This window comes from Rhincodon typus, chromosome 37 (assembly GCF_021869965.1).
Source record: "Rhincodon typus isolate 14 chromosome 37, sRhiTyp1.1, whole genome shotgun sequence".
Taxonomy (NCBI): Eukaryota; Metazoa; Chordata; class Chondrichthyes; order Orectolobiformes; family Rhincodontidae; genus Rhincodon; species Rhincodon typus.
In genome coordinates, this window is record NC_063368.1 from 20682758 (window position 1) to 20710199 (window position 27442).

General features: G+C 42.4%; 2 protein-coding genes and 3 non-coding genes across 12 annotated transcripts in view; 3 read left to right on the top strand and 2 right to left on the bottom strand.

Annotated features, from left to right (window-relative positions):
- LOC109931731 (RNA binding protein fox-1 homolog 1-like) overlaps positions 1–9520 on the top strand; it is a 230887-nt gene extending 221367 nt beyond the window's left edge. For all 7 annotated transcript variants that reach the window (XM_048617752.1, XM_048617749.1, XM_048617748.1 and 4 more), the window contains one exon: positions 6298–9520. In XM_048617752.1, the coding sequence (XP_048473709.1) occupies positions 6298–6342 (45 nt within the window). In that variant the 3' untranslated portion in view covers positions 6343–9520. The remainder of the gene's footprint in view (positions 1–6297) is intronic.
- Positions 9521–14678: 5158 nt separating this feature from the next.
- Positions 14679–19626, top strand: fmc1 (formation of mitochondrial complex V assembly factor 1 homolog). 2 transcript variants are annotated; one of them, XM_020525443.2, is made up of 2 exons: positions 14679–15297; positions 19212–19626. In XM_020525443.2, the coding sequence occupies exons 1-2, from the start codon at positions 15154–15156 to the stop codon at positions 19413–19415; spliced, it is 348 nt and encodes a 115-aa protein (XP_020381032.2). In that variant the 5' UTR covers positions 14679–15153; the 3' UTR covers positions 19416–19626. The 2 variants fall into 2 exon arrangements, with proteins under 2 accessions (XP_020381032.2, XP_048473710.1); XM_048617753.1 differs by having other exon boundaries at positions 15136–15330.
- Positions 19627–26197: 6571 nt separating this feature from the next.
- Positions 26198–26279, bottom strand: trnal-aag. The gene has a single exon. It is a non-coding gene; the product is annotated as a tRNA-Leu (tRNA).
- Positions 26280–26454: 175 nt separating this feature from the next.
- trnal-uag lies at positions 26455–26536 on the bottom strand. The gene has a single exon. It is a non-coding gene; the product is annotated as a tRNA-Leu (tRNA).
- Positions 26537–26758: 222 nt separating this feature from the next.
- Positions 26759–26840, top strand: trnal-aag. Its single transcript has one exon. It is a non-coding gene; the product is annotated as a tRNA-Leu (tRNA).
- Positions 26841–27442: the final 602 nt, after the last annotated feature.

A 27442-nucleotide genomic window follows, 5' to 3' on the forward strand; every position in this document is an offset into this window, starting at 1 on the left:
TTCTGATGAAGGGTCTAGCCCGAAACGTCAGCCTTTCTGCTCCTATGATGCTGCTTGGCCTGCTGTGTTCATCCAGCTCTGCACCTTGTCTCGGATTCTCCAGCATCTGCAGTTCCTACTATCTCTGTATTTCATGTGTTCAGTTTACATGATACTCGGGGCTCATAAACCTGCCATAGTATCAGTATGAATTAAAACAGGCTCTAGAGCAGGCAGAATTGAGAAAAATGCATGTTGTGTTTTGGAATGTAAATATTTGGAATTGTCTAAAATGTGTCTCTGATCTGGTTGGGTGGGTAGGATTAGCAACAGGTTTTCTAAATGAAGCAGTGAAAGTGAAGATTAGCAGGTGTGCTGCACCTGTTTGCTCAAGGAACACAAAAGGCTGTTTTCACAATTGTTTACAGTTGTTTACAGTTCTACTCAATAATATAAAACCCGAAGTTCAGACGTTAAAGAATAAAAGTGAGGGTTTTGGGGCCATGAACCTGGAGACAGTTGCTGACCAACTGATGCACTTGAAGTTTCCCCAGCCACAAGCTGTTGCCATAGCAACTGGCACTGAACTGTGTACAGGCAGCTTGGATTGGTTGTTACCGTATAGTGACCAAGCTTCAGGGCTAGATGGCATCCATTCAGAATTTTAACAGAAGTCAGTGAAAACATTGCAGATTTTCTAACTATAATCTCCAAAACCTCTGTAAACTAACAAATGGCTCCTTTAGATTGGAAAATTACACACCACGCTGCTACTCAAGAAAATTAGGGGCAAAACTAAGGAGTTGCAGGCCACTTAGCCTAGCATTTTTTAAATATTTACTACTATTTTTGATTAAGCCAAACTTTGAAAACTTTCAGCAGTTCAGAGAAAGTCAGCATGGATTTCTGTAGAGTAATTTGTGCCTGATGAATATGATTGAGTTTTTGAAGGGATGCCTAAATCAACGGACAAGATATTGTCTATGAATGTAATTTATATGGGCTTCAGCTGTTCCCCTCAAGAAACTGTTAAGAGATTGAAATTCCTGAAATTTTTTACTGATTACTGATGTTGCTGCTCATTGCTCCTGCCAGCAAGACATCATGTGTCATGGTGCCTCACTAATCTGCCTTGTGCTACCATCCTTCCCTCACTGCAGCCCTTCTGCATCTGCTCTGTGACATCCGTCATCCAACTACACATAGGTCAAGCCTTCTTTCAGCTGCCCTTCCTCTTTACCCATCTGGGAGAGATCTTTTTATCTTTTCAGTTTCAATCAAATGGCTGAAATACTGACATTAGCTTTTCTGGATGTTCCGAAGAAGAGTCACTGGACCTGAAATGTTAACTTTATTTTCCCCCCACAGATGCTTCTTGACCTAATGAGTTTCTCCAGCAGTTTCTGTTTTTTGTTTCTGATTTCCAGCATCTGCAGTTCCTTGGTTGTTTTTGTCACTAATTAGTGCTGTTTTGGCTTTTGAAATTTCCTCTTTGAATATATACCAGATTCATTTGTGCATTAGGTTATCAGAGAAACATAAAACAATTGAGAACAATTATTTTAAAAACTAAAGCTCAATGAGTCACTTTATTAAAAATAACATAATTGAAGCAGAGTTTGGTGAAACAGAGTCTGGATTTAAGAACATAAGAACTAGGAGCAGGAGTACGCCATCCGGCCCCTCGAGCCTGCCCCGCCATTCAATAAGATCATGGCTGATCTTTTTGAGACTCAGCTCCACTTACCCGCCCACTCACCATAACCTTTAATTCCTTTACTGTTCAAAAATTTATCTAGCCTTGCCTTAAAAACATTCAGTGAGGTAGCTTCAGCCACTTCACTGGGCATGGAATTCCACAGATTCACAACCCTTTGGTTGGGTGAAGAAGTTCCTCCTGACCTCAGTCCTACATCTGCTTCCCTTTATTTTGAGGCGATGCCCTCTAGTCCTAGTTTCACCCACTAGTGGAAACAACCTCCCTGCCTCCACCTTATCTATTCCCTTCATAATCTCATATGTTTCTATAAGATCTCTCCTCATAATCCAACCCTCTCAACTCTGGAATCAACCGAGTGAATCTCCTCTGCACCCACTCCAGTGCTAGTATATCCCTTCTCAAGTAAGGAGACCAAAACTGCACACAGTACTCCAGGTGTGGCCTCACCAGGACCCTATACAGCTGCAGCATAGCCTCCCTGTTTTTAAACTCCATCCCTCTAGCAATGGCAGACAAAATTCCATTTGCCTTTTTAATTACCTGCTGCACCTGCAATCCTACTTTTAGCGTTCCACGCACAAGGACACCCAAGTCCCTCTGCACAGCAGCATGCTGCAATTTTTTACCATTTAAAACACAGTCCATTTTGCTGTTATTCCTACCAAAATGGATGGCCTCACACTTATCAACATTGTACTCCATCTGCCAGACCTTTGCCCACTCACTTAGACTATCTATATCCCTCTGCAGACTTTGTGTCTTCTGCACACTTTGCTCTACCACTCACCTTAGTGTCATCTGCAAATTTTGACACACCACACTTAGTCCCCAACTCCAAATCATCTATGTAAATTGTAAACAATTGCAGTCCCAACACTGATCCCTGAGGCACACCACTAGCCACTGACCGCCAACCAGAAAAACACCCATTTAGCCCTATTCTTTGCTTTCTACTGGTCAACCAATCCTCTATCCATGCCAATACATTACCTGTAATACTGTGCAACTTTATCTTATGTAGCAGCCTTTGGTGTGGGACCTTGTCAAATGCCTTCTGGAAATCCAGATACACCACATCCACAGGTTCCCCATTGTCCACCATGCAAGTAATGTCCTCAAAGAATTCCACCAAATTAGTTAAACATGACCTACCCTTCATGAACCCATGCTGGGTGTTCCCAATGGGACAACTTATATCCAGATGTCTTGCTATTTCTTCCTTAATGATAGATTCAAGCATTTTCCCCACTACCGAAGTTACGCTAACTGGCTTATGGTTACCTGCTTTTTGTCTACTTCCTTTTTTAAACAGTGGCGTCACATTGGCTGTTTTCCAATCTGCGGGAACCACCCCAGAGTCCAGTGAATTTTGGTAAATAATTACTAGTGCATTTGCATTTTAGACTGAAAAAAATGTGAGATTTATCCAAATTCTATATTAGGACCAAATAGTGAGCAGAATTGGAAGAGATCCTAAAAATAAGTCAGATCCAGTAAAATCCAGAAGTTTGAAGTACGATTGAATATGAACTTCAGAAAGATGAAAACAATCATAGTTGGAAGTAATTGATGTAAGAAACAGGAATGAAGATTGAAGTGGATGGATTCCTGATATCGTTCAGTTGACTGAGTGATAGGAACAGTGTGAGTGTTGATTTTCTTTCATGGGGTTTGGGGTGATGTTGGCAAGAACAGCACTTTTTGCTCTTGAACTGAGTCAACAGACCATTTCAGAGGTCATTGAGGTAACCATGTTGCTATAAATCTAGAGTGGCCTGTAAGCTAACTGGGTAAATATGGTAGATTTCATCCTCCAAAGGGCATTACTGAACCAAATGGCTTTTTAGATAACTCATCATAGTTCATGTATCCACCATAATGGAAATTAGCTTAATAAGAATTCCTTAAATGAGCCAAATAGATTTCAGTGTCGGCAAATATAAAGGTAATTCATTTTGGGTCTGAAAGTGATAAAGCTAGTGTACATTCTCAATGGTGCAAGGCTTGAAACAGTTTCATGCAGGCTTGGGAGGTTGAGATAAATAAATAATTAAAATATCAGGGACAGGTAAAATAATAATAAAAAGGTTTGTGAAATGTTGAGATAACAAGGTGTAGAGCTGGATGAACACAGCAGGCCAAGCAGTATCCCTATTTATTTCAGAATCCCCTTCCCCTCCCCCATTTCTGAAGAAGGGTCTAGGCTTGAAACGTCAGCCTTCCTGCTCCTCTGATGTTGCTTGGCCTGCTGTGTTCATCCAGCTCTACACCTTGTTATCTCAGATTCTCCAGCACCTGCAGTTCCTACTATCTCTGAAACAATTTTAACCCCACTGCGAAGCCTATTCTAAGGATGCCTACCCTGAACAAGTTACCCTGCTCCCTCCGGAAAAACCTCAGTGGATCTCTCTCACACTGCAACTCTCTCGTAATCTCGTCGGCCTTGAAACTGCTACCTGTCTGTCTCCTCTCCACCTATCTTCTCCTCTATCCATCTTCTATCCGCCTCCCCCTCTCTCCCTATTTATTTCAGAACCCCCTTTCCCTCCCCCATTTCTGAAGAAGGGTCTAGGCCCGAAATGTCAGCCTTCCTGCTCCTCTGATGCTGCTTGGCCTGCTGTGTTCATCCAGCTCTACACCTTGTTATCTCAGATTCTCCAGCATCTGCAGTTCCTACTATCTCTATTTGTGAAATATTGCCCTTTTATATGCAAGGTTTTTGGAATTCTTCAGAGGGCTGTTGAGGCTAGGTCATTAAGTATATTCAGGGTTGAAATAGACAGATTTTTAATCAGAAGAGAATAAAGGGTTATAGGGAAAAGGCAGGAAAGGAGTTGAGGATTATCAAATCAGCCATGATCTTATCGAATAGCCGTACAGGTTCAATGGGATGACTGGCCTATTATGTTATTACTTCTGCCCATTGCTTCAAAGCCTTTTTCCCACTGTGACCCCTTTCTGAAGCTTGAATATTGTTGACTCCTCAGCAAGGGTGAGAACTGAGAGAAGGTGGGGGAGAAGGCCTTTGAGCACAGATGGATATCAGAACAAGAGCACAGCTTTTCTAACTCAGTCAGAGCTCTGTGGTAACCATTGCTACATCAGAGCTGATGGCCCCACATTCCTGACCTCCACTTTGGGAAGTCCTGATCTAGGGTACAATGAAATAGACAGAGGAGTCCTATATCAGCTGTGCAAAGGCCTTGTTAGACCACACCGGGACTAATTTGAGTTGCTCGAAAGGAGATACTGGCCACCAGGCAAGTTGATCATAACCTGATCAGTGTCCTGTCCATCTTTACATGTACTTTTCAGCAAAACCATTTAGATTGAGTTTAAAAAGCAGAAATGTAAGTCTATTTTTGATTGATTGAGAGTCAAATTTGGGATATCTAGAGTATGGATGGATGGCACTGTTAACAATTAAATCATGGCATAGCTAGTTCTGCAGCTGCATTTTTGCACAATGCTATTCAAATGTTAATTAGTGAAAACTGATTGAAGGATATTGAGTTTGAGGAGCTAGAAACTGTTTGTAATGAAGCTGCATTAACTGCACACAGTTGGAATTCTGTCTGCTTGAGGTTGATTCACTGCTGTTCAGCTCCAAGTTATTGTTGAGCTTTTCAACTTATTTAAATCTCCACCACTGCATTCCATCACTGCACTATGCATTTTTCACAAAATGAAGTAGTAAGCAAAATATTTTGTTTTGGGCTTTTTCTGAAGATTTATTTGTTCATAGCCAAAGGCAGTGTTCTTGAGCAGACTGAGTCACCGTGGAACAAGAACTGTGCCATTGTATATAGCGTACATGTGGTGACTTGCAATGGAGACTTTGGACATGCCGACCACATTCTGCTGTCCATCCTAAAGACATAATAAAATGATGCTAAAACATTATATATTGGCTAAAATTCGTAAAACTTATTTACAGCTTATTTGAAGGCAAGTGGTAAATGAAAGAATGGCGTATCAATTTGTGCAATGCTTAAAAATGTGAAATGAAAATAAGCCATTGTGAGCTGGTTCTTCAGTATCTAAATTTCACTTTTTGGAGGCCTCCACATCAACGGTGTAAATCTCACTTCACACTCCTGCCAGAACTCTCACTACTTTAATTCCATTACCTTGGAGATTTTAGGTGTCACATATTTATGTATTGCAGAAGGAGTGATTATGTGGAGTACTCATATGTCTCACTTATTTGGGCCCTAAGCCCTCATGATACCATGACCATATACAGCTCAATTTTTGTGAAAATGAAGCTGAAGCAGCTTAAACAGTTTTTATCTTCTGACCTTTATTTTTTAGGTTGATAGTTCTTAGCTTTTGTTAATACAGTAACTTCTCCAGTTAGATAGCATTGTAGAAAATCATTCTATGGTTTGTGCTCCATCAGTTGATTATTTTTACATTAAAAAGAACTTAAAATTGGTCTTGTTATCCATGGGCTGGGCAGGTTAGAATTTGAGGATTTCTGCTCTTGATACCTCTCTAAAACATCTGTCTCAGGTTCGCAATAGTAGGATCAGAAGAAAAAGAAGAAATGATCAGTCATTACTTTGCTTGCTTATTGTTTTTTTTTCCTTTCTCAGGCTAGTTTATACCGAGGTGGATACAGCCGTTTCGCTCCCTACTGAAAGTGATGTGAACTCCTGCAATGGGAACAGTCCCTTCCCAAGGCCTGGGTGTTGCAATATTACAAGTAGTGGAACTTTATAGCAACTCAACATGAAAAAAAATACACGAGAAAGCGAGGAAATCATTACACGAGAGAGAGAGAGACCTAATTTTTTATACCTCATTATGTTCTTCTAAACATGTATTTTTTTTCCTTATGTTTCTGCCTTCATTTTTTTTTTGTTCCAAAGATTGTGCAAACAGTTTTTAACTGTGGTATAAAAGTGCATTTCTTTGTGTGTGTAGTGACATTTATGAAATCAGCTTCATCTGACAAAAGAGAATCAGAAGAAACTAAAACTATTAGTCACAAAAAAAAGTCAGTGAAAGCCAACAGTGAAATTAGGTGTCGATTGGAAGCTGGTCCCAGGTACTGCATTGTGTAGAACAGCAGTAACGAAGAATTGTAGTTACTGAGACTCCCAGAGACTCTGGGTTGATGTGGAATTTCACTACTGAAGATGGGTCAGTGCAGAATAAGGGAGGGAAGGGGATGGTAATGACCCATGTGCATGTTGATGGAACCAGTTTATGCTGCATTTTGTTCTCAGAGGGAGGAGATCAGCAGCTTCCAACAGTTCACTATTTCCATATTTGGTCAGCCAGCTAAATGGTGTCTATTTGCACCTGACTAAACAACAGCAAGAGCCAAAAAAACTACAATCAAACTCAGTGAGTGCATCTTTATCTTGTATTATTTCTTTTAAATGATAAGCTCCAGAAGCTGGCCACCCCAATAATGTACTTTTTTTCTGAGTACATTTGCTTTTAAAATTATTGATTTAAATTCTTTAGAATCCCACTAGATTTACCTAGCACAGCCAAATGCAGGTAGTAACCATCCTGGTGCAAATGGAATTACTATTGTACTTAAGCTTCAGTTAGCACCATTAAGAGATACAGTCCAAAGTTGTTGCATGTTTTAATTGCATCAGAGCTGGCATTAGCGTTACATGTATTATCCAATTTGTTTGTATCCCTATGTTTTTTAATGTAGCCTAGGATGTACTCTGACACCCTTGCATTCAGCAGACTTGCAATTTGAAAACTGGTGACTTTTTAATTCAACCATTTTATTGCCCCTAACCACTAGTGCAGATTTGGGTGCCTTTTGTTTGCAGCCTTCATTTCACTTACCTCAGCAGGTAACAAAATCAGCAATGGAGATGCTGCACAGAAAATGGTGGCCTGGCCCTGATATAATCAGGTGTAAAAGGAAGAAGGGTGTATACCGATGGAAATGAGAGAGGGTATGGTTGTGTAGTTGAAAAATTGTATCCAACAAACGATTCAGGACAGTCACCCAGTTCTACCTTGTAAGAAAGGATGAATTTCACACTAGTTTTGGCAAACATTTTAGAGGCATTCACGATGCCATTTCAGATTTTTTTTTAAAAGTTCAAGTTGAGCTGGTATGTGAGTTAAAATCATTCGTTGATGCTGAAGCTAATAGTTTATTGTGCGGGCTCAGGACTGGCCCAGACCTTTCTGTTCTGCACCAGTGTTCCTGGGGCACTGGTTTATGATTTCGAACCCCGTTTATATCCTGCACTGGGAGACGTGGATTGAAATAGAAGTGCACTTTCATGTTTAGGACAAGTGCAGTTGCTGCCAGAGCTTCTGATCATGCAGTATCCAGTAAGATGATGTGTACTGCACCGGCTTAGTAAGCTGTTTAAAGAAAAAGGGACACTAGTCATAGACACCACACTGCCGCCCTTAAATTATGATGTTGTTTTGCAAGCCAAAGCGTGGTTTGTCGCTGTATGACAATTATGTTTTTTTGTATATAAAATATTTTAGTTGTCATTGTAATGGGGAAACATTCACAGAAACATCTCATCACAAAGGAAGGAATTTAAAATAGAAACTTGGTGTGGCACTTGATGGCACCTCCTGGTAGTGCTCCTGTTAGTATAGTCTCGCATGTAAAATGTTATTATAGAGGAAGGAAAACATAGCCACAGAGGGCTTGTATTAGTGCGAGGTGTTGTTCGGTGTCACACCAGCTTTGATGATCATTTTCATTCCTATGACTACAAATCACACTCTTTTACATAGATTCACTTTTATATTATACCAGCAGAGGTTTTAGTAATTTAGCACTACAGCTGCATTCAACTCCACGACTGCCAAATAATCTATTGGTCATGTTCTCTAAGCAATTATTCTCTTTTTTGTTGCTTTTTAAGAATCTCATAACAGCTATAGAATAGTCAGAATCTTTGGAGGGAATAATTTCAGGTTAGAACTCTTTTTAGATAAAAATTTGTCTTGCTTCAGCAGGAACTGGCTGTCTTCAGTCAGCAGCTCACTGGGTAAATGTCCAGCAACGCTGTCCATCAGGTCAGGTTCTCTGGTAGTGACAAGTTTTTTTTTTTGTGTTTGTGAGAGTGTGTGGTGTTCATTCGGACAGTACCCATGTGCAGCTTGTGGCTGTATCCTAACTGGAATAGGAAACTCTCACTCTTGGGTGTTGGTGACTAGGAGACACTACCACAGTGGCATTGCTGATTCTTGTATCATTTGTACCTTCAGCTTTTGAAACACCAGTTATTTCTTTCCATTTAATTGTAAAGCAGCTCCTCTACACAATCACTTTCCCAGTCTCCCTGCACTTCCTCCAGTCAAAAAACAAGAGAAATTGTAAACTTCCATTACACAGATTTTTGTTTACCATCAGTCAGGGAGAGAATCTGACCTCCCAGCTTGCAGAGGAAAGGTGTAAAAACGTGGGAGAGTTGGAATTTATGCTGTGGTGCAAGGCTTTGGAAAGGGAATAAAATAGGAGAAAACACTAAAAAAATTGAAAAAATATGCACAGGTGGTATTTAATCCTCCTAGAGAACTAGCATCAACACTGTCCTGACCCTGATCCACCTTGTTTTGTGAACGTTTCCCTGGAAGGTATGATATATCGTATAGTAGCTTCATCACCGAGCAGTATTCATTGGGTTATAATTAGATATAATCATGAATGTTAAGTAGATAGGACATGGACTATTATTCCTTTTGTATTACTTCCCACGTATAAATTATTGATCTTGTTGCTGGCTTTTATAAACTCGAAGGAAGGGGAATCTCTTCCTAACAGTAATAAAGCACTGTTTCTAAAATAAAACAAAAATGGTGAGAACACATTTGGATTCTGGATATTTGTGTTGGATGGATAGTTACTGGATTTGTTCTGATCAAAGTAAGGAATTAAGTTGCTAACTGTGGAATCTTTGTTCATCAAAGAAACTGAATATTTTGTTATGCCAAAAGTTTGTAAATTTGCATTTCCAGAAGACATTCAATAAGGTGCCACATAAAAAGGTCACTGCACAAGATGAGCAGAACCTAATGCGCTTTAATAAACGGTCACGTTGCCGCACACAATTGTGCGTGCTCATAGCCCATCGTCACTGTATATTTATGTAGTGACCTTATGAATGAACAGGAAAATTGAAGTAGACCAATATTGGCAAAGCCATAAGAGGTAGACTTTGAGGACGTAGTCATACATAGCATGTCCCAAAGTGTTTCACAGCCATTTATATGTAGTCATTTCTTTAAGAATGGCAGTTAAATTGCACAAACCAAACTATCTCAAAGCAGTGAAATTAATTACCAGATTATGGGCTGACTTTGGCTTAAGTGTCATTTTCATTGCATTTAATGGAGAGTTTCTCTGTGAGGCTTAGCATTTTGTTTCCTCATTCTGTTGTCCCAAACTCACCACATTAACTCTGCATCACACCCCTGTGGTGCTCCACTTGTCAATGTGAGCCGTATGTACCCCAGCCCCACCCCACCCCACCCTCCAAACAGAAGTACTTGCCAGAATATCCTGGGATCCCTGGGGCTATATTTGACACAAATTCATAGACCCTGTCAAGTGTCGTCAGTACAAAGTTACCCTTCATGCGGGTAGTGGGACATTGAGAACATCCCAATTTTCTCAGAGCACATAGGTGGTATGGCTACTACTTCATTTCACATAAAACTACACATTCCTACACCTATCGCTATTTCAATACCAGCCAACAAGGCTTGCCTACCCTCAGTCACCTCCCATCTTACATCCCTACGTCATTGCTACAATAAAGACTACGAGACGTAAAAGCAGAAGTGGGCCATTCAACCTGTTGAGTCTGTTATGCTCTTCAATGAGGTCAGGGCTAATTTGATAATCCTCAACTCCACTATTCTGTCTATTTCTCATAGCCATTGATTCCCTTACTGATTAAAAATCTGTTTATCTCAGCCTTGAATATATTTAACAGCCTAGCCTTGACACCCCTCTGTGGTAAAGAATTCCACAGATTCATTACCCTCGGAAGAAATTCTTTCTGGTCCCTTTTAAATGAAGGAACCCTTATTCTAAAATTACTCCCTCTGGCCCTCGACTCTCCCACAATAAGAAATAATGTCAGCATCTACTCTGTCAAGTCCCCTAAGAATTTTGTATGTTTCAATAAGGCTGTCTGCCATTCTTCTAAGTTCAAATGATCACAGGACCAATCTACTAAATCCCTCCTCAAGACAGCTGTTTCCATATCTGGTACCAACCTAATGAACCTTCTCTGAACTGCCTCCCGTGCCAGTCCATCTTTCATTAGATTAGAGGCCTGAAACTGTTCACAGTATTCCAGCTGTGGTCTAACTCGTGTCTTGTATAGTTTAAGAAACCCCTCCCTTTATTTATACTCTTCCCTTTGAAATAAAAGCCAACATTCCATTTGCCTTACCTATTATCTGCTCAACTTGGATGTTAGCTTTTTGTGATTCATGGTCAAGAACTCCCAAAACCCTCTGTTCTGTAACTTTCTGTAGTCTTCCTTCTGTGTCCCTCTGCAGATCGTGTTATGCTCAGCACTTGCCTTCCCACCTATTTTTTGACAGTACATTACATTCATGTCATTAATATAATAAACAATTATAGCCCCAGCACTGATCCCTGTGACAGACCACTATGCTGAAAATGCCCTCCTTATTGCAACTCTCTGCTATTATTTAGCCAATCCTCTATCCACACGAGTATACAACTTCCAACATCATGAACTCTTGTCGAACGCTTTCTCAAAATCCAAATATATTACATCCACTGCTTCCGATTTATCCTACTTGTCACCTTCTCGAATAATTCTAGTAATTTTTTCACATAAATTTGCCTTCTAAGGCCATGTTGACTCTGCTGGATCATATTATGCATTACTAAATGCTGTGCTCTTGCATCCATTATGACAAATATTTTCCCAATAACAGACTTTAAGCTAACTAGCCTACAGTTACCTTTTCTTCACTTTCCCATTTTAAGTAAAGGTGTTGCATTGGCAGATTCCCAGTCCTTTGGCACTTTGAGTCATACAGCATGGAAACTGATCCTTTGGTCCAACTAGTCTATGCGACTGTGTTCCCAAACTAAACCAGTCCCACTTGCCCGCATTTGGCTTATATCCCTCCAAACCTTTCCTATGCATGTACTTACCCAAATGTCTTTTAAATGTTGTAATTGTACCTGCATCCACCACTTCCTCAGGTGGTTCATTTCACATATGATCACTCCTTGTGTTAAAAAAAAAAAAATTGCCCCTTAGATCCTTCTTAAATCTTTCTCTTGTCACCTTAAAAATATGCCCCTAATTTTGAAATCCCCCACCCTCTGGGCAAAGACCCTTGCTATTCATCTTATCTATGCCCCTTAGGAGTTAATAAGTCTCATTTCCAGTGAAAAAGAGTCCCAGCCTATCTCCAATACATTCCCAGCAACATCCTGGTAATTCTTTTCTGAGCCCTCTCCAGTTTAATAATATCTTTACTATAGTAGGGCAATCAAGAACTGGACACAATACTCAAGAAGAGGCCTCACCATCTTCCTGTACAACTTCAACATGACATCCTAATTCCTATACTCAAAAGATCTGAGCCATGAAGACAAACGTGCTAAATACCTTCTTAACTACCTTGTCCACATGTGATGCAAATTTCAAAGAATATGTACCTGAGCCCCCAGGTCTCTCATTTTTACAACATTACCCAGGGCCCTTGTTTGTTTTACCAAATTGCAATATCTCGCATTTATCCAATTAAACTCCATCTGCCACTCCTCAGCCCATTGGCCCAATTGATCAAGATCTCTTTGCAATCCTAGTTAACCTTTTTCACTGTCCACTATCCTACCAATTTTGGTGTCATCTGCAAATATACTAACCGTGTCTCCCAAAGTCTCATCCAAATTGTTCATCTAAATGACAAATAAGTGTGGACCCAGTAGCAATTGCTGTGGAACACCGCTGGTCCAGTCTGAAAAACAATCTTCCATCACCACCCTCCTGTCTCCTACTGTCAAACCAATTTTGTATCCAATTGGCAAGCTCTCCCTGAATCCCAGATTATTATTAAAATGTTTTCCCACCAAGTCCAATGGACTTATCAGTCTTTAGCCCAATTAGTTTCCCTAACTTTTCCTACTGATAGTTATTGTATTTATTTCCTCTTCCTCTTTGCCTTTTGCAGATGTAGTAATTTTGGAATGTTATTAGTGTCTTCTACTGTGAAGATTGATACAAAGTATTTATTCAACAACTCTGCCATTTCCTGGATCCCCATTATTATTCCTTCAGCCTTTTTCTCTAAGGGTTCTATGTTCATTTTGGCTTCTTCCCTTTTTTTTTAAAATTAAAGCTTTTCCTGTCCATCTTTGTTATTACTTAGTCGTATACCCTCAAATTTTGAGACAACACAGTGCGGAGCTGGAGGAACACAGCAGGTCAGGCAGCATAAGAGGAGTAGGAAAGTCAACGTTTCAGGTCAGGACCATCCTTAAGAATGGGGGAGGGGAAGGGAGCTGGGGGATAAATAGAGGGAGGAGGGCTGGGGAAAGGTAGGTACAGGTAGAGGATGGTGGGATTAGTCAGTAGGAAGGGTGGGGCAGATAGGTGGGAGAAGAGATGGATGGGTTGTGTTAAGTCAAGGAGGTGAGAGGGAGGATGGGTGGGGCTGGGGAAAGGTGGGTAGGGTGGTGATAGGTGGATGCAGGTAGGGGGAGTGGAGATTGGTTGGTGGGAAGGGTGGGTGGATAGGTGGAGAAGATGATGCACAGATTGTGTCAGGTCAAGTAGGTGAGGATGAGAGGGAGGTTTGGACATGGGATGAGGCTGCGGGTGGGGAGATTTTAAAACTGTTGCAGCAGAGAAACCTGTTTTTGAAGGCTGTGGGTACCGTAGGTAGTAGTTGTCATTTGGGCCAAATTGGGATGGTCTGAATGTTGTTCGGAGTCCATTGGGGATGATCTGGCTGTGTAGGCAGATACTTAGTAAGGACCAGGTTTTTTTGAGTATGTGGTCGAAGAGCTATCTCCAAGTGACTTGTAACCCCACTGCGAAGCCTCTACTAAGGATGCCCACCTTGAAGTTGTCCTCCTCCCTCTGAAAAGACCGCAGTGGATCTCTCTCCCACTGCAACCCACTGGTAATCTCCTCTGCCCTGAAGCTCTTCAGCCATATAGATCGCCTTCCCACACACAGACCAATCCCCACCTGCACTCACCTATCACCATTCCAACTACCTTTCCCCCAGCCCCATCCCTCCTCTATTTATTTCCCAGCTCCCTTTCCCCTCCCCAATCCTGATGAAGGGTCCCGACCCAAAATGTTGACTTTCCTGCTCCTCTGATGCTGCCTGGCCTGCTGTGTTCCTCCGCCTCCACACTGTGTTCTCTCTGATTCAGCATCCGCAGTGTTTGCTATCTCCTACCCTCAAATTTTATTTTCTCTTTTTTTTAAACTTTTCTGATTGTCTGGCTTACCATTAATTTTTGCGAAATTGCATGATTTTTCTTTCCATTTGATGTTCTCCTTACCTACCCTGGTTAGCCATTGTTTACTTATCCCCCTTCCGACAATCCTTCTTCCTCACTGGGATATATCTTTCCTGTTTGTCTGATGCCTTGTGTAGTCGAATATGTTATTGCTGTTCAATGTGGGTCTGTCACATTAAGGGGGCCCTCGATTTCTTCAAAATTTTCACTTTCATTTTCCAAGATCAAAAGCAAACTCTTGTCAAACGCCCAGAAACTGTGTATGACTTTCACAGTGAGCCCCCAACAACAATAAATTATCATTTATTTCACCCAGCTGTCAAAACAAAAACTGAAACAGAAGTTGCTGGAAAAGCTCAGCGGGTCTGGCAGCTTCTGTGGAGAGAAATCAGGGTTAGTGAGGTTTGGTGACCCTTCCCCAGGCCCAGGCCTGAGCCTGGCCTCCATCAGGGGGCAGGTTCCTCCTTCCCCCCGAGGGGCGATGGGGGCCAGAGCAGGAGGAGAAGGCGGTAATAACCGCCGCGGCCACCCACCCACAAAAGACCGGGTCCCCTCCCCCCCCAAGACCGGTCTGAACCCACCCGGGGGGGATCAGTCTCCAGCGACAGGGAGAGTCGATGAGTTTGTTATTTTCACTGGTTTTTATTGTTTAATTTTGAGTAGTTTTTATTTTATTGGTTTTGAGTTTTGATTTTCACTGGTTTTTATTGATTTTGATGATTTATTGATTTTTTTTGACCTGAAGCTCGGGCGGGATTTGAACCCGTGACCCTAGGGCGTTTCCACGCGAGATTTTGAGACCTCTGCAGGTTCCCCCTGCGGCAATGCGTGGAGCTGCAGTCCATGGATCAGTCTCCCCTATGATCGATTCGTCTCCCCTGACATCGATCGGTCTCCCTATGTTCGACTGGTTTCCCCCTGTGATCGATGGTGGTTGCTCAAGGTTTGATTGTTCGGTCTAACCAAGATGGCGGCGCTGCGGTTGGTGCGGGGCCTTCTGAAGGAGCTGCGGAGCCTGGGCCTAGGTCCGGACTCGGGGCCGGTGCAGGGACACAGTTACCGGGAGACCGCCGCCTACACGTACATCTTGCAGCAATTTAGGAAGAACCAGGTCATAACCAGGCCATTCAGCCCATCGAGTACAGTAGGGGGGGAGCTTTTCTCTGTATCTAACCCCGTGCTGTCCCTGACCTGGGAGTGTTTGATGGGGGATGGGGTGGGGGCAGTGTCGAGGGAGTTGGGGGTTTGATGGGGGATGGTGAGAGACCATAAAACGTAGGAGCAGAAACATATCATTCAGCCCATCAAGTCTGTTCCACCATTCAATGGCTGATCTGATAGTCCTCAACCCCATTTGCTGCCTTTTCCCCATGACACTTGATTCCCTTACTGACCAAAATCTCCGTCTTGAATATCCTTAATGACACAGCCTTCTGCAGTGAAGAATTCCACAGATTCACTCCCCTCTGAGAGAAGAAATTTCTCTTCTTCTTTGTCTGAAATATGTAACTCCTTATTCTGAGTCTTTTTTTCCCTCTGAGACAACCTCTCTGTAACTACTCTGTCAAGATTGCCAAGAGTCTTATATGTTTCAATGACGTGACCTCACATTCTTCTGAACTCTCATGAGGCCCAACCTCAAAGAATAATACAGTGCTAAACAGGCCCTTCAGCCCATTGAACCTGGACCACCAAGAATTCATTACCTATGCTAGCCCTACCTTCCCACACTAAGCCCATAGCCTTGAATGTAATGACACTTCAGGTGCTCATCCAAGAACTTTTTAAAGGTTGTGAGGTTTCCTGCTTCAACTCCCCTCCAAGGTAGTGCATTCCAGGTTCCCCACCACCCTCTGGGTGAAAATAGTTTTCCTAAAACACACTCCAAACTTACTGCCTTTCACTTTAAAATTGTGTTATTGACCCTTTGACTAAGGGGAGCAGCTGCTTTTTATCCATGCTGTCTATGCCTGTCAATCCAATACACCAGTATCAGACCCTCCTCAGCCTTCACTGTTTCAAAGAAATTAAGCTGAGGTTATCCTGCCTGTCTTCATCACTGAAATGCTCCATCTCAGGCAATATCCTGGTGAATCTCCTGTGCACCCCGTCCAGTGCAATCACAACCTTGCTATAGTGTGGTGACCAGAACTGCACACAATACTCCAGCTGTGGCCTCACCAAAATCTGTAGAGCACCAACATAACCTCTCTGCTCTTACAATCTGTGCCACGACTGATAAGGGCAAACATCCCAAATGTCTTTTTAACTACCTTATTAAGCTGTCCAGCTATCTTCAGGGTCAAGATCCCTCCGTTCCTTTGAGCTTCCAAGTCAACCTGCTCAGCCTCTCATTAAACAATCCCTCCACACCCAGGATCGTTCTCATGCAACATCTCTGGACTGTCTCCTACTCCCTACCTTTCTAGTCTAAGACTAACACCCCTCCACCCCAAGGCCTCAAACCATCTTGTTTCAATGCTAACATTTCCACCATAGGTGTGCTGCAATCTTCCGGTGAGACACAATGCAAGCTGGAGGGACAGCACCTCACATTCTGCTTAGGCACTTTACAGCCTTCAAGACTCAACATTGAGTTCACCAACTTCCTTACAATCTTCTCCCTTTCCCCCACCCACAGGCTTGGCTTGTTTTATTTTCTGACCAACCTGTTCAGAGTCATAGAGTCATACAGTACAGAAACAGACCCTTCAGTCCAACCAGTCCATGCCAACCATAATTCCAAACTAAACTAGTCCCACCTGCCTGCACTTGGCCCATATCCCTCCAAACATTTCTTATTCATGTACTTATCTAAATGTCTTTTAAACATTGTAACTGTACCTACATCCACCACTTCCTCTGGAAGTTTGTTCCACACACAAACAGCACTCTATAAAGAAATTGCCCCTCGTGTCTTTTTTAAATCTTTCTCCTCTCACCTTAAAAAATGCCCACTGGTCTTGAAATCCCCCACCCTGGGGAAGAGATGCCTGCCATTCACCTTATCTATACCCCTCATGATTTTATAAACCTCTATAAAGACAACTGTCAACCTCCTAAATTCCAGTGAAAAAAAGTCCTGCCTATTCCAGCTTCTCCCTATAACTCAAACCCTCCATTCCCAGCAACATCCTGGTAAATCTCTTCTGAGCCCTCTCTAGGTTAATAATATCTTTCCTATAACAGGGTGACCAGAACTGGACATGTTACTCCAGAAGAGGCCTCACCAACATCCTGTACAACCTCAACATAACATCCCAACTCCTAAACTCAAAGGTCTGAGCAATGAAGGCAAGCATACTAAATACCTCTTAACCACCCTGTCTACATGTAAGCAAACTTCAAAGAATTATGTACCTGAACCCCTAGATCTCTCTGTTCTATAACACTACCCACTTCTAATTGTGTAAGTCCTGCCATTGTTTGTTTGATGAAAATACAATACAATTTGTCAAACATATGTTACCAAAATGTTGCTATCACACACAGTTGGAGTAGGTGGGACTTGTATCTGAGCCTCCAACAGGATTGTCCTGTTTACTTTGTTGTTGGTAGAGAGGACCCATATTTGTCTCTATCACATCTTGACTTACCCCAATTCTACACCTCTTTTTATTTTTCAGTACAATTAACAATCCCTTTGTCTTTTACCTTGGGCCTACACACCAACTGTTTCCCTTGTTCCGTCTCCACCTCAGTCAAATGTATAAAAGTCACTATTTTCCAACCCCTTTCAGTTCTGAAGAAGTCATACCAGACTTGAAACATTAACTCTGTCTCCTCACATACGACTGCAGTCCTGCTGAGTTTCTACAGCATTCTGTGTTTGTTTCAGATTTCTAGCATCTGCAACATTTTGCCTTTTATTTGAGAGACTGAATGACGGTTCTGTCCAATTCCATCCCCTACCACCCTCCCCACCCACATATCTTACCCTTCAAACCCCTCTCTCATGCTTCACCTGGGTGATGAGCAGGGTTAGTTTCAGCCTTTAAATATGTCAAGAATTTCTGGTGTGACACTGACTGATAGGCTGCTCATTCCCTGTGAGGGGCCATTCAGGAGCTTTCCTGTAATAAGTTGCAAAGATCGTAACACTGGAAAGTTCACAGTTCTCAAGCTGCTTTACCAAGAGACCTGAGGCGACATTCCTGGTTACAACAGTTTGTAGTAATTCGCAGCTAAAGCTCTGGCTCGTTCTGATCAGATCAGCATTTTTCTGGGTGCTAGTTATTTTGGAAATTGATTTGGCTGACAGTGTTGCTCTGTTAGTGGGATCTTTATTTGCAAATGAGTAGTTTAATTTTAGTGATTGCTTGAAATGAAGTTTTCAGTAAAGTTTACTGAACAATGTGGCAATGGCATGTTGGTCTAGGGGTATGATTCTCGCTTTGGGGATTATAGATCGCGAATGTGCGAGAGGTCCTAGGTTCAATTCCCAGACGAGCCCTGATGATAGCAGGTTTTTGGTTCTGGGGTGGCACGGCGGCTCAGTGGTTAGCACTGCTGCCTCACAGCGCCAGGGACCTGGGTTTGATTCCACCCTCGGGCGACTGTCTGTGTGAAGTTTGCACATTCTCCCTGTGTCTGCGTTGGTTTCCTCCCACAGTCCACAGATGTGCAGGGTAGGTGGATTGGCCATGGGAAATTGCCCACAGTGTTCAGTGATGTGTAGATTAGGTGTGTTAGAGGGGGATGGGTCTGGGTGGGATGCTTTGAGGGTCGGTGTGGACTTGTTGGTCCGAAGGGCCAGTTTCCACACTGTAAGGATCCTATGAATGTTAATAACCACAAGCAAAAACAGAAATTGCTGGAAAAGCTCAGCAGGTCTGGCAGCATCTGTGAAGAGAAATCCGAGTTAACGTTTCAGGTCTGGTGATCCTTCCTCAGAACTGCTTCCCCACTTCTGAGCTTTCTAGCTTTTCCAGCAATTTCTGTTTTTGTTTCTGATTTAAAATATCTGCAGTTCTTTCGGTTTTTATTTAATGTTAATAACCAGTTGCTCACTCTGGCTTGGTACAGGTTACCAGTGGGAAACTGTGCCGTGCTCACCATGAACTGTATCACCAAGCCTCCACCTACATGTGCCTCCTGCAGAGTGTCCGGCAGCACCTAGCTCTACACCAGGAGTACCACAGCAAGGGAGACCGGTCACCCCATGAAGTGGCACAGCTTGTTGGCCTCAAACTGCCACAGCAACCCGGAGGCAAAGGATGGGAAAAATGAGGAGGAGGAAAAGCAGCCTTAGTTCCAGAGTACATCTTGTTGATGAATACATCTTGTTGATGAACACATTGTTGTAATTCCGATGGTCTTGGTTATTTCACTGACAATGTAGGTGTGGCCTGTGGGCTGTTGTTGTTTCCTGTATATAGTGCAGCTCCTCAGGATCTCAGTGGTTCGTGAAGTGATTAAAAACAGACTCCATTTAAACCAAGTTTGTGACTGTGATATTTATTATTGAAACAGAGATTAATGTGAGGCCTGGAGAGATGAGATTCAGAATCCCAGCCTTGTATTTGAAACCTGTTCATTCTGCACCGTTTGAGCTTTTCAGTCTCCTGTCCATTCTGAATGATTCTGTTTGAAGTACCAGTCACTGACCCTGTTTCGTTTTCCTCCTAATTCCCTCCCCACCCTAAAAGTGTTGACTCTGTACAATCCAGATAGTTTCAGCTATCATTCTCTGCTCTGCCTCTGACAATCTGCCAGCTGATTTTCCCAGGCTGTTTCATTAACAGGACCTAGTCAGACCCCGTCATAGAGTTTCTCCTTAAAATGCTCTTTCAATGCCCTGTAAACCTCCAGCTCCTTACTGTAAATCTGTGTCCCCCACCCCCACCCCCAGCCAAAGTTATTGAGCCCACTGCTAGTGGGAACTATTTCTTCCTGTTATAGTTTTGTACTCCTCAGTCAGGTCCTCATCAGACTGTTCCAAGGAAAATAACACCAATTTGTCGAGTCTGTCTTCATAGCTAAAACACTCCTAGTCCAGGCAACATCCTGGTGAATCTCTACACCCTCTCTAGTGCAATCACATCCTTCCTATAGAATGGTGATTAGGTCAGGCTCCTACTTATTGACTACAGCTCCACCTCCAACACCATAATTCCAACCAAACTAACCACCAAACTCCGAGACCTCCTGATCCACAGACCGCAATCAGTAAGAATAGGCAACAACATTACTGTATGGTCAAATTCCATCCTAACTCCATCTACAAATTCACTGACAACACTACTGTTGTCGGCCGGATCTCAAACAATGACAAGATAGAACACAGGAAAGAGACCGAGTGCTTAGTGGCATGGTATAACAATAAAAATCTCTCCCTCAACTTCAGTAAAACAAAGGAACTGGTCATTGATTTCAGGAAGCAGAGAGGTGGGCAGGCCCTCATTTACATCAATGGTCTGAGGTGGAGATGGCCGAGAATGTCAAGTTCCTAGGAGTGATGATCACCAACAATCTGTCTTGGACCGCCCATGTTGATGCGATGGTCAAGAAAGTACAACAATGCCTCTTCTTCCTCAGGAGGCTAAAGAAATTTGGCATGTCCATGAAGACTCTTCACTAATTTTTAAAGAAAGCATTCAATCCAGATTCATATGGCTTGATCTGACAACCAGGACCGTAAGAAACTACAGAGACTTGTGAGCACAGCCCAGTCCATCACGCAAACCAACCTTCCATCCATTGACTCTGTCTATACTTCTCGCTGCCTCAGGAAGGCAGCCAACATCATCAAAGACTCCACTCACCCGGTTATAAACTCTTCCAACTTCTTCCGTTGGGCAGAAGATACAAAAGCTTAAAACACGAGCCAACAAATTCAAGAACAGTTTCTTTCCCATTGTTATTAGACTTCTAAATGAACCTCTCAAATTTAAAATTAATGTTGATCTTGGTCTTTGTGAACCTTCTCTGCAGTCGTAACATTGTATCCCTCGTTCTGTTCTGTTAACCTAATGCACTTTGAATGGTATGATCTGCCTGTACCGCATGCAAAACAAAATTTTTCACTGTACATAGGTACATGTGACAATAATAAATCAATCAAATCAAGAACTGCACACAGTGTTCCAGCTGTGGCCTAACTAACAGCTGCACCACAACCTCTCTGCTCTTGTATTTAATACTTAGACTATGAAAGGCCAATGTCCTACATGCTTTCTTAATTACTCTACTGATCTATCTTGTTGTCTTCAAGGATCGGAGACAAGAACACCAAAGTCCCTCTTATCCTCTGTACTTCCAAGAGTCTTGCCATTCATTGTGTACTCCCTTGTCTTGTTAGTCCTCCCAAAATGCATTATTTCGTACTTTTCTGCCTGTCTGTATCATGCTGTAGTCTAAGGCTTTCCTCCTCACTATTTACTACACCACCAATTTCATGTCATCTGAAAACATAATGATAAAATCTCCTTTATTTGTGTCCAAATTATTAATGTCCACTTCAAACAGCAAGCTGCCCACTACTGAACCCTGTGATACCCAACTGGACACAGGTTTCCAGTCACAAAGACACCCTTCAACCATCACCCTCTTGAACAGTATGTAATGGAACCAATGCGGGAGCAAGCTATCCTAGATCTGGTCCTGTGTAATGAGACAGGAATAATTAATGACCTCATAGGGATCCTCTTGGAAGGAGTGATCACAGTATGGTTGAATTTAGAATACAGATGGAGAGTGTGAAGATAAAATCCAATACCAGGGTCCTGTGCTTGAACAAGGGGAACTACAATAGAATGAGGGAGGACTTGGCTAAAGTAGACTGGAAACAAAGATTTTATGGTGGGACAGTTGACGAGCAGTGGAGGACTTTCAAAGCAATCTTTCAAAGTGCTCAGCAAAAGTATATTCCAATGAAAAGGAAGGACTGTAAGAAAAGGGGTAATCTGCCATGGGTGTCTAAAGAAATAAGGGAGGCTATCAACTTGAAAGAGAAGGCATACAAAGTGGCCAAAAACAGCATGAAACCAGAAGATTGGGAAAACTTTAAAGGTCAACAGAAAGCCACAAAAAAGGCTATAAGGAAAAGTAAGATAGAACATGAGAAAAAACTAGCATAGAATATAAAGACAGATAGGAAAAGTTTCTATAAATATATAAAACGAAAAAGAGTGGCTAAAGTAAACGTTGGCCCTTTAGAGCAGGAGAAGGGGAATTTAGTTATGGGATATGATGAAATGGCCGAGGCATTGAACAGGTATTTTGTATCGGTCTTCACAGTGGAGGACACTAATAACATGCCAGTAATTGACAAAGAGACGAAGGTAGGTGAGGACCTGGAAACAATCATAATTACGGAAGAGGTAGTGTTGGGCAAGCTAATGGAGCTAAGGATTGATAAGTCTCCTGGCCCTGATGGAATGCATCCCAGGGTACTAAAAGAGATGGCGGGAGAAATAGCAGGTGCACTGGTGGTAATTTTCCAAAATTCGCTGGACTCTGGGGCAGTCCCAGCAGATTGGAAAACAGCAAATGTGATGCCACTGTTTAAAAAGGGAAGTAGACAAAAGATGGGGAATTATAGTCCGGTTAGCTTAACCTCTGTAGTGGGAAGATGCTTGAGTCTATTATCAAGGAAGAAATAGCAAGGCATCTTGATAGAAATTGTCCCGTTGGGCAGACGCAGGATGGGTTCATGAAGGGCAGGTCATGCTTGACAAATCTTTTGGAATTCTATGAAGACATTATGAGCGAGGTGGACAATGGGGACCCAGTGGATGTGGCGTACCTAGATTTCCAAAAGGCCTTCGACAAGGTGCCGCACAAGAGGCTACTGCATAAGATAAGGATGCATGGCATTAAGGGTAAAGTATTGGCATGGATAGAGGATTGGTTGACTAACAGGAAGCAAAGAGTGGGGATAAATGAGCGCTATTCTAGCTGGCAGTCAGTGACTAGTGGTGTGCCTCAGGGATCAGTGTTGGGACCGCAATTATTTACAATTTATATAGATGATTTGGAGTTGGGGACCACGTGTAGGGTGTCCAAGTTTGCAGATGACACTAAGATGAGTGGCAAAGCAAAGTGTGCAGAGGACTGTGAAACTTTGCAGAGGAACATAGATACATTGAGTGAGTGGGCAAAGGTCTGGCAGATGGAATACAATGTAAATAAATGTGAAGTCATACATTTTGGTAGGAGTAATAGTAAAAAGGATTATCACTTGAATGGTAAAAAGTTGCAGCATGCTGCTATGCAGAGGGACCTGGGTGTCCTTGTGCATGAATCACAGAAGGTAGGTCTGCAGGTACAACAAGTAATTAGGAAGGCAAATGGAATTTTGTCCTTCATTGCTAAAGGGATTGAAATTAAAAGCAGAGAGGTTATGTTGCAGCTGTACAAGGTGCTGGTGAGGCCACACCTGGAGTACTGTGTGCAGTTTTGGCCTCCTTACTTGAGAAAGGATGTACTGGCACTGGAGGGGGTGCAAAGGAGGTTCACTAGCTTGATTCCAGAGTTGAGGGGATTGGCTTATGAGGAGAGACTGAGTAGATTGGGATTATATTCATTGGAATTCAGAAGATTGAGGGGGGATCTTATAGAAACATATAAAATTATGAAGGGAATAGATATGATAGAAGTAGAGAGGATGTTTCCACTGGCGTGAAGCTAGGACAAGAGGGCATAGCCTCAAGACTAGAGGGAGCAGATTTAGGACTGAACTGAGAAGGAATTTCTTCACCCAGAGGGTTGTTAATCTATGGAATTTCTTGCCCAGTGAAGTAGTTGACGCTACTTCAGTAAATGTTTTTTAAAAAAAGGTAGATTTTTTTTGAACAATAAAGGAATTATTGTTCAATAACAATGGTAAGTGGATCTGAGTCCACGAAAGGATCAGCCATGATCTTATTGAATGGCGGAGCAGGCTCAAAGGGCCAGACGGCCTACTCCTACTCCTAGTTCTTATGTTCTTATGTTCTCTGTCACCTGCCACTAAACCAAATTTGGATCCGAATTGCCCTGAATCCCAAGGGCTGTTTCCTCCTTGACTACACGCCTATGTGGTCAAAAGCATTTCCAAATTTCATGCAGACTGAAACAACCCTCTTGGCCTGTTCATTTTCACCTACTTTTCAGCAACACTCATAGAATATGGGGCAAGTACCATGAATGATTTAATCCCACCCCCTTCACTCTACCTATCTTCACCCACCCCACCCCATCCCACCACACATTCAGAGGTGCTGAGGCCAGTTTTATTGAGTTTCTTTTAAATCACAAGATGTGGGTGTTGCTGTCCTGGCCAGCATTTGTTTTATTTTTTTCATTCATGGGATGAGGCCATTGCTAGCTAGGCCAGCATTTATTGCCCATCCCTAATTGTCTTGGAAAAGGTGGTGAGGAGCTGCCTTCTTGAACTGCTGCAGCCCTGCTGTTGAGATCGTCCTACCCTGTGTCTATGCATACCATTCCACATCTGCTGAATAAACTGGTGTGTTTTATTCTAAGAAAGAAAATCAGAGAACAGGAGGGCAGCTGAACATTAACCTCATTTTATGTTCATGTGGTGAAAAGTATAAAATAACAGACACAATACAAAGAAAATAGAATCCTGGAAAAGCTTCTAAAAATAATTGTGGGACAAAATTAATAGAAACTTGGGCAAATATGGCTTAATTAAGGAAAGCTAGATTTGTTAAGGGCAAATCAATTTTAACTAACTTGAAGAGGTAACAGTGTTGAAGAGGGTAATGCTGTTGATGTGATGTACATGGACTTTCAAACAGTTACACACAATTGACTTGTGAGCAAAATTATAAATCATGGAATAGAAAAGTCTATAACAACAGTTCTGATGAAGAGTCACTAGACTCAAAACTTAAAATTTGATTGTCACATGTATTTTACAGTGAGAAAAACAGTAAAGTACAGTGAAAAGCTTTTCCATGATCCAGTGCCATTTTGAATAGTTTTAAGGATAACAGAAGAATTAGAAATATATAGCTTAAAGAGAGTGCTTTCATCCCATAAATGCTGCCAAATCTGCTGAGTTTCTCCAGCAATTTCTGTTTTTGTGACATACACAATTGGCTGATTGACAGGGAATAGAAATGGTGAATGAATATTTTTGGGAAAATTTGTCGTGGATCTCTGGGGAATTCAGTGTTGGGGCTCTTGTCCTTCCTGACACATTTAAATGAAACAGAATTGCAGAATTTAATTTCAAAATTGGGGAATAGAAAACTTCTAAGTGTTATGAACTATGAGGAGTACAGTTTAGAAACTTGAAAGACCGTAGACAAGATGGTAGAATGGCCAGATAAATGGCAGATGAAATTCAATGTAGAGAAATGTCAAGTGATTTGTTTTTGTAGGAAGAATATGAGAAGGCAATATACAATAACGGGTACAATTATAAAGAGGGTGCAGGATGCATAAATCTGAGAAGATGGCAGGAGTGGTTTACGGCTTCACAAGAATGGCTCCAGGGATGAGGAAATTCAGTGAGAAAAGTTGGGATAGTTTTCCTTGTGTAGATTAGAGGGAGGATTTGAATCAGATGCTCAGAATCATGAGGTACCTAACAGCGTATATCAGGAGAAACTGGTGGTAGGATTGAGAACGAGAGGCCAAGTGACACAAAGGAAAACTTATATTACACTCTGCAGCAGGATCTAGAATGTGCTGCCTGACCTTAGGGGAGGCCAGTTCAGTGGAGGCCAGTTCAATTGAGGCCCTTAGGAGGAAATTGGATGATTATTTAAAGAGTAAAAATGCTCAGTGCTAGAAAGGAAAAGACAGGGGATTGGGACTAAGGTGAGTTGCTCTTAACAGAGAGTCAGCTCAGACCTGATGAGCCCCAAAGGGGTTGTGACTCTAAACACATGGAAATCTGAAGCAAAATGTAAAATATATGCAGTTGTTCTCATTCAGCTCCAAATTGGGAAAATAAAGCAGCTTCTCTGAAGCAGGTTAAAATATCAGCCGTGCAAATTTCCAATCTTGATTCGTGTCCTGATCAGGAAAGGAGGTTATTTATTAAAATTAAACCTTGGCAGCGGTGGGATTCGAACCCACGCCCCCGAAGAGACTGGAGCCTTAATCCAGCGCCTTAGACCGCTCGGCCACGCTACCAGCTGGGAAACTGTACTCACAAAACAGTCTTAAAACCTTGTACTATTATCTGTGGTTAAATAAGGATCAGGTGGTGGAATCATTAAAAATTAATTCCACTCGTCGATAATATGCGAATAATTCTGAGTCCGTAGGAAATTAAAAAAATACATTAAATAATTAAAAACATTGCTGCTGGCAGCGGTGGGATTCGAACCCACGCCCCCGAAGGGACTGGAGCCTAAATCCAGCGCCTTAGACCGCTCGGCCACGCTACCACCACGGAGCCGCTCGCCTGCCGGGCCCCTGCTGCTTCCCGTGACGGCCACAGGAGCTTCTCCATCGGCGGACGGCACCGGCCGGAGCCCGAGGGACAGCTCCTCCCGCTCGGCCTCTGCTCCTTGTCGGCCTCGGGCTGTCAGTGAAGCCGGCCCCAGGCTCACGCCGCTTCCTCTCGGCGTTGCCTCTAAGTGAGTGTTGGCGGCGGCTTTCTATCACCCGGTAGCGTGGCCGAGCGGTCTAAGGCGCTGGATTAAGGCTCCAGTCTCTTCGGGGGCGTGGGTTCGAATCCCACCGCTGCCAGCAGCAATGTTTTTACCATTCATATTTAAAAATAGTTTAATAAATTCATTTCCATTCATCACAGTTAAGAGGGCACCTGAGTTGACATTAAATGCCTCACAATCAGCCCATTTTATGAAAACAGATAAGATTCTCAGAAATAAATGGAGATGTTTCCACTGGGGACATAATTAGGCCACAGGTAATTGAGTGATGGAACAGGTTCGAGGGGCTGAATGGCCTTTTTCTCTTCCTATGTACTTGTAATAGACCTCAGTGACCAGGATAAATTGGAGAACGTGAATTTTTCTCTTTAAAGAGAAAGTGATTGAAGAGAAGTTTTAATAGAGATGTTAAAAATCATGATGGTTTAGAGTAAATAAAATCCAGTGCCATATGAAGGGATTGTAAAGGAAGCGATGAGGTGAAGAAATGTTTCTTTACTCAGACAGTGCTCAGAATCGATAATGTTTCACTTGACATTGAGGTGGAGGCTGATAAATTCCCTTGAAAGGGAAAGAGAGACATTTGTACAAAACAGGGAAAGACAGGAGCAGATTGTTTCTTATTAATAAGGGAATTCAGGCAGGAAAATGGGGTTGAGAAACGTATCAGCTATGATT

What these genes read in the sequence shown, in the direction of transcription:
- fmc1 (XM_048617753.1), top strand. Translation starts at nt 15,154, where the DNA reads ATGGCGGCGCTGCGGTTGGTGCGGGGCCTTCTGAAGGAGCTGCGGAGC. An exon ending in CATTCAGCCCATCGAGTACA is followed by an intron (nt 15,331 to 19,211) that starts GTAGGGGGGGAG and finishes GGCTTGGTACAG; the next exon opens with GTTACCAGTGGGAAACTGTG.